General features: G+C 49.8%; 1 protein-coding gene across 1 annotated transcript in view; it reads left to right on the top strand.

Moving 5' to 3' along the window:
• Window positions 1–6636, top strand: part of RPTOR (regulatory associated protein of MTOR, complex 1) — a gene marked incomplete at its 5' end in the record, with an annotated part of 54263 nt that overhangs the window by 20816 nt on the left and 26811 nt on the right. Inside the window, 3 exons of the mRNA XM_009082020.1 lie at window positions 1342–1460; window positions 5067–5170; window positions 6145–6328. Of these exons, the coding sequence (XP_009080268.1) occupies window positions 1342–1460; window positions 5067–5170; window positions 6145–6328 (407 nt within the window). The remainder of the gene's footprint in view (window positions 1–1341; window positions 1461–5066; window positions 5171–6144; window positions 6329–6636) is intronic.

Here is a 6636-nt window from a genome sequence, read left to right as displayed (position 1 = left end):
CAACCCAAACCATTCCATGATTTGCCAGGTCCTGTCCCTGACCTGCCTTGGAAAGGTTGAGATTAGCTATAGGAGTCTGTAGGTCATTCCCAGCACATGAGCAGCACAGACCAAACTGACCCCACCATAAACCTGAGATTTCCAGGTGAAAACTGAAGCAGACATCACTTGGAACATGCTTTGGATGCTAGCTGAGAAAGAGACCCTGTGCAGGTGGCATGAGAGGGAGGACTTGGGTTGTTGGGGTGTTGCCTTGGCCCTTTTCAATGCTTTGGCACAACCTGGGGACTTTGGCACAGAAAGGTTCCCTTGGTCAGGCAGACATCCCAAGAACAGCCTGTGTGTTCCTGGGGCTTGTTGCTGCCTTCAGCCAGAGCTCAGAACTGGTGTGTCCCAGTCACTGTGCTGGTTTAGGTATGAGGTTTCGCAGCTCTACCAGGTGAGAAGCTGCTCAGAGACCAGGGAGCCCTTTCCTCCCAGCTTAACACTTTATATTTAGATGCCTCCAAAAACACGAGAGAAAAAGCAGCAACAGCTTGATCTGTCATTTACCATTGATAGTGACTCATCTGAAATCTCTGGTTTAGCTCCTTTTTTTTTTTGTTAGTGCAACCACTTTAATACTGTCCAAATGGCTCAAGTCCCAACCAGGGCGTCGCATGATGAGGCATCAGGAGGGGTTGGAGGCAGAACAGCAAGATATAATGTTCACAGCATTTTGTCAGTTGTTACAAAGGCTTATTAATTTGATTTGTACTTTGAGTCTGTCAGTCCCTTCTGCTGCAGTACCACATGGCAGATCTGTTCATTAAATGACGAATTGGAGGAATTGATACAAATGTCAATAGGAAGGACTGAGTTGGACTTGCTGCTTCCCCAAGGCTCAGCTCCTCAAGCTTTGGTTTAAGCCTTTAGTCAACTTGTTGAATGTGCAAAACCCTGAACAATTCAGTGAAAATAACCCTAAAAATATGACCCAGTAACTCTAGGTTTGTACCATTTAGCTCAGGAAACCCAGACATTATCCATTTGGCCTTTTCAGGTGATTTGCTCCAGGAGTCTGGAAAAGCAGCAGCTTCACTGGAACTGGTTTAGGGAGTCTTTAATTTACTTTGCTTTCTCCCACTTTGATTTCATAAGCCCTTGCAGAGTTCACAGACAAGCACAAGGGAGACAAAATGCCCACGTGGGGAGTTTTTGAGCTCCTCTCTTGATGTTTCCCGCGATGTCATCGGCATGTTTGGAGTTCTAATGAATTTTCTCACATCAGATCAAAGACTTGGAGTTGATGGATTGTCATGTGCTGCAGGGCTTTGGGGTTTGTTGTGTGTTTTATTTCAGGTGTGAGTTTCAACAGTGTTTACACCCAAATTTGGAGAGTGCTCCTGCACCTGGCTGCCGACCCCTACCCCGACGTCTCCGACTTGGCGATGAAGGTTCTCAACAGCATTGCCTACAAGGTATGTGCCTGTCCCTGCTCACCTGTGCCTGCCAGGTGTGTTTGGATGTGGATTTTCTCATGCTTAGGCAAGGCTTAGGCAGACTGACCTGGATGGGTCCGTTGGAGAGCTCTGCCTATTGCACAAGGAGCTTTTAATGCTTCAGGATGATAAACTCTCCTATGAACTCAGGTAAAATGAATAAATGGGGGAGGGCCTGGGGGTGCTTTAGGGTATAAATGAAGTGCAGACCTCTGACAACAGGTCTGGTTTAGAAGTCTACTTGTCTAGATCAGTCCCTGGGATAAACCTTTAAATATCCTTCATTAAATTATCCGTTTGCAAACCGATTTAGATAATGCAAGTGGGACTGGCCTGCAGACTGAAGCCACAACGGCTCTCCAACCCAGGTGAACTAGTACATGTGAGTCAGCATGCAGACACCCCTGCCACCCCTCACCTCCAGCCCAGGCTGATGCCTAAAGCTCCATCCTCATCCCATCTCATCCTCCGAGGGTGACAAGATGTCCCTGGAGGCTGCCAGCACTGCTGATGGGGAGTGGGGCAGCACCTCACCCCCCAGCCCAGAGCACCAGGCCACCCCAGAACATCTTCTCACCACTGCCTCCCTCAGCCCAGGCTGGGGCAGAAAGCTCTGGCTGGACCTGCTTTCTGGTCGCTCAAGCATTGAGACCATGAGCCATTGCAATGCGAGGTGATGTCTCTTACTGAGCATTTCCAGCCAGGAATCCCAAACCTTCAGCCTTGGGCTTCTGAGCTGGAGCTGCAGTAAGAGATGCCAGCATTGTGCACTGCCATCTTAATACCTTAGAGGCTTCTTGCTTTTAAATCTCATTTTGTTAAGACAATAGTTACTTATTTGAACTCCTGTATTTGATTGAAGTGTATGTGTTGGTGAGTGCTAAGGGCTGGTTGGGGATAGAGAGTGGTTTTGGCAGTGGGGGCAGTGAGCTCAGCCCTTCCCTGGTGAGATGGGGGTACAACAAATGACTGCCAGGCTGGAGATGCCAAACTGAGGGGAAGAAGGAAAGGAAGAAGTGGAAGATTTCCCTCTCTCTGCTCTAGATGCATGAAACAATCTCAGTGCTATATTTTGGAAGGCTCTTTGCAAAATGAAGTGTTACTGCTGCTGTTAAAAGGGATGTGAAGAGGAAACAGATCTGCTTTTCCTGACTTAAATATTCTTTCAGGACTTGCTTCCTGGCCAGTGGAGAGATGGATTGATATCGATATTGATATCGATACAGGTGCTGCTGTGCCCTGCAGCCACCCCCACTGGCACTGCTGGTGCCAGCAGGAAATGTGGTCATTACCTTGGGATATCCCGAGGGAATGTTATGACTGATTGGGTGAATTCTGTGTTGATTCTGACAAGTTTGGACCAAGCTGTCTTGGTGCTGACTGGAGTCCCAAAGCTCAGGTGATGGGTCTCATGCATCTCATGCTCTGCCAGCTGCTCTGTCCCTGCTTCCTAAGGCAATGGCTTTGGAAAACAAGAAGCATTCCAGGATGCTTCAGTGAACAAAACTTTACTTGTTCTTCTTTGCCTTAGCCATCAGATCCAAAAGGGAAGTGCTAAACACGGGGTTTGTCCAGTGGTTCGGGCAGCTGCTGCGCATGTGGTGCCGTGGGTTTGCTTTGGCCAGGACCACCTGGCTTGGGTGGCTTCTCACAAGGCTTTCTTATTAAATCTGCCCAAAACACAAACCAAACAGCCTATTAACTGCCCAAAATGGAGTTGAGAGCTCAGATCCCAGGCTGTGCTCTGGCCTTTACTGGTTTCATTCTGGCCCTGCTGAGTGGTGCTGCAGGACCCACAGCTGGGGCTCAAGGCTCTGTGCTGGGAGCTCAGGCAGGACCTGTCTGGTGTCTAATGCAAATGAGTGACAATTAAATCTTTGCTGACTGTGTCCTGAGGTGTTTCCTTGGTGCTGCTGGAGCTTTGCTGGAGGTAGAAGGGAGCTCCTGGCTGCCATCGCTCCTCCCTGTGCTAGACAAACACTTCCCAGTCTGGGGCTTGGGTTTTGTCAGGGAATACAGTTGAAGATGGGTTTTCTTACTTAAACAAAAATGCTGCTTCAGGTGAAGTAAAGTACTTGAGTGTTCTAGAGATTTAATATCTGGGTCTAGTTAATGCAGAATTCAGGGAGGGAGAGGCTTCATTTCGGAGCTGGGACAGCTGTTCCTTTCCACTGACACAGCTGAGCACTGTGATCTGTGTGACCCTGGATGGTACTGAGGGGCCTCAGTGGAAAGACCTGAACCAACTAGCCATGGCCTTCTACCTCTGGATGGTAGTGGCGAACTCAATATCATAGAACCATGGAGTAGTTTGGGTTGGAAGGACCTTAAAGCTCATCCAGTTCCACCCCCTGCCTTGGGCAGGGACACCTTCCACTAGCCCAGGTTGCTCCAAGCCCCATCCAGCCTGGCCTGGAAACTTCCAGGGATGATTCTGTGATTGTTGTTCTCAAATCAAACTGGCAAGTCCTGTGGAGGTTCTCTCTCAGAGCTGTGAATGTGACTCTGTGTCTCCAGGAGAGCTCAAGGTGTGTGCAGGGTGTGAGCAGCCCATGAGTGGGAGTCCAGCCCTGCAGCCTTCTTGCAGGAGATCTGCAGCCTCATTCCCTGGGCTGATCAGGCACTGCTGGTTCTCACCCAGACTGCGGCTGGGCTGGGATTTATGTTTGTGATGCAGCTTGGGATGGTACAGCTCTCCTGAGCTTTGGAAAGCTCCCAGACATGCTTTCTGCTAGTACCAAAGCAAACAGAAAAGGACCCAGAAATCAGTGTTGGCCTCTAAAGACTTTCTAAAATCAAAAAGTCTTCCTCCCAGGTTGCTTCGTGCAGGTGTTTTTAATGGAAGGCTTGAGGCTGAATTATGGATTATTTAGGGAAAAGCTCTCAGAGATCATCAAGTTGAGCCATTCCCCCAGCACTGCCAAGACTACGACTAACCATATCCCCAAGTGCCACATCCTCATGGCTTTTAAATCCCTCCAGGGATGGTGACTCCCCCTCCTGCCCTGGACAGCTTTGCCAGGGCTGGACAGTCCTTTCAGGGAAGGAATTTTCTGCAGTATCCAACCTGAACCTCCCCTGGTGCAGCTTGAGGCCATTTCCTCTTGTCCTTTCACTTGTTACCTGGAAGCTGAGACTCTCACCTAGCTCCAGCCTCCTTCCAGGCAGTTGTAGGGAGTGAGAAGGTCCCTCCTGAGCTCAGAACACGTGTGTGGCTTATGGTCCTGGTGGGAGCTGCAGCCTCAGTCACGAGGTGGGAGGGAGAGGCTGGGGGCTGGGGGGAGCCCCAGGCTGTCCCCTGCCCTCTGGCCATGGACTTTGGGGTGCTGGTGCAGGTCAGGTGCTGCAGCTGACTCAGGGAAAGGCTGATGTGTTGTGCAGGCAGCACAAAGGCACTTTCTGGTAAGTGTTGTCTGACCAAACAAGCAGTAAAATCATCTTGTGTGTTGGGAGCAGCACAGAGGCTTCTTCATGTATGTTTTAAACGCCACACACACTGCAGAGAGCTTACCCCAGGCAGCCCCAGGAGTGTGGTTGTGCCAGGGCTGTGCTGCAGCCACTCAGGGCTCCCTGTGCTCTCTCTAGGCCACAGTCAATGCTCGTCCCCAGCGCATCCTGGACACCTCCTCGCTGACCCAGTCGGCCCCTGCCAGCCCCACCAACAAGGGCATGCACATCCACCAAGTGGGGTAAGTGCCAGCACAGCCTTCCTGCTCCTTCTGCCAGTGGGTTGGTGCTCCCTGCCCAGCACTGTCACAGCAAACTGCTCCAGGGAGAGGGAACGTGCCAAGGGCTCCATGGCTTCTTGTGGTAGCACTGGTGTTCAGAAAGGGAAGCTCTGGGAAAAGGTGGGGAGTTTCTTCCTGTTTTCCTTCTTAGGATAAAGAGTAACAAGCCCCACTGGATGCTTAAAGGTGAGTTGAAAGGGGTGATGGTGACTGGTGTAACCTGGTCTGATCTGTGGTGTCCAAATCAAAGTCTGAGCTGTTCCTGCCCTTTGAGCTGACAAAAGCCAGGGATATCTGATGGGCAACATGCCCTAAACTGCAGGGACACAGAGAGTGGTATGGGCAGAGCTACTCTGAAAATGTGATTATTTCCCAAAGCTTCCCTCCAAGAGAAAATACTACAGATCAGATCTGCTGCTCCCATAATCACTGTGCACCAGTAAGATTGGAATGTGGAGCCCAGAACTGCACAGTGATGGATTTTTAGGTGTGTTTGATAGTACAGTGTAACTGTGCAACAAGAGAAATCTCAGTTTGTCTCAACTCAGATGTGTTTCTGTGTGGGACAGAACTTCCAGTCCCGTCATGGAAATGCAGTGGTTGGTCAGGGTGACTTAGGTTGGGCATTGTGACCTGTTGGGGTGTGACTGTTGTACCTGCAGGTTCTCAAGGCGTTAATATTCTTCCCCTCAGTCTGGAGTTGGCACAGTCGAAGTTCACTCTTGTTTTGGGGTTGTTTGGCTTTTGGAGGAGATGTGGGAGTTGTGTTGTTCTGTAGAGAAAACACCACAGTGAAACATAAATCTCCTAAGAAAGAAACAAGTTAACAGTAACATAATTCACATGCGAAAGAAACAAGTTAACAGTAACATAATTCACATGCCTAGTCTGGTGTCCAGCAGTGCCTAATCTTCTCTCTCTTTTCTGGCCTTCAGAGGGTCTCCTCCAACCACGAGCACGAGCAGCTCCAGCCTGACCAACGACGTGACCAAACAGCCTGTGAGTCGGGACATCGCGGGTGTGCGTCCTGCCAACGTGGGCAACGTGGGTGTGCAGTACACCCCCCACTCCCACCAGTTCCCCAGGACAAGGAAGATGTTTGACAAAGGGCCAGAACAGGTCAGAAGACCTCCCTGTCGGGTCTGAGTGCTTCCCCCCTCGCTGGGGTTTGCCACACAGTGTTCTTTGCAGTTTACTTCTGTTTATCCCTCGTTTGCTCCCAGCTGCTGCTAATCTTGAGTGGCTTCCTCTAACCAGCCAAATAAAAATTGATTAATTTTTTGTCTTCAGGATAAATTGTGTTTTATAGCTTTTGATAGGGCATTAGTCACTTCTGCCACTAAGAAATGTGTTTAATCAGAGTCGATCGCTTATTCTTCCATACACATTTGTCTGCCTGAGTGATAACCCAGAGTCAGGTCCATGAC

This window comes from Acanthisitta chloris, unplaced genomic scaffold (assembly GCF_000695815.1).
Source record: "Acanthisitta chloris isolate BGI_N310 unplaced genomic scaffold, ASM69581v1 scaffold12839, whole genome shotgun sequence".
Taxonomy (NCBI): domain Eukaryota; kingdom Metazoa; phylum Chordata; class Aves; order Passeriformes; family Acanthisittidae; genus Acanthisitta; species Acanthisitta chloris.
Note: the sequence above shows the minus strand (reverse complement) of the source record. Positions and strands in the feature narration are given on the sequence as shown.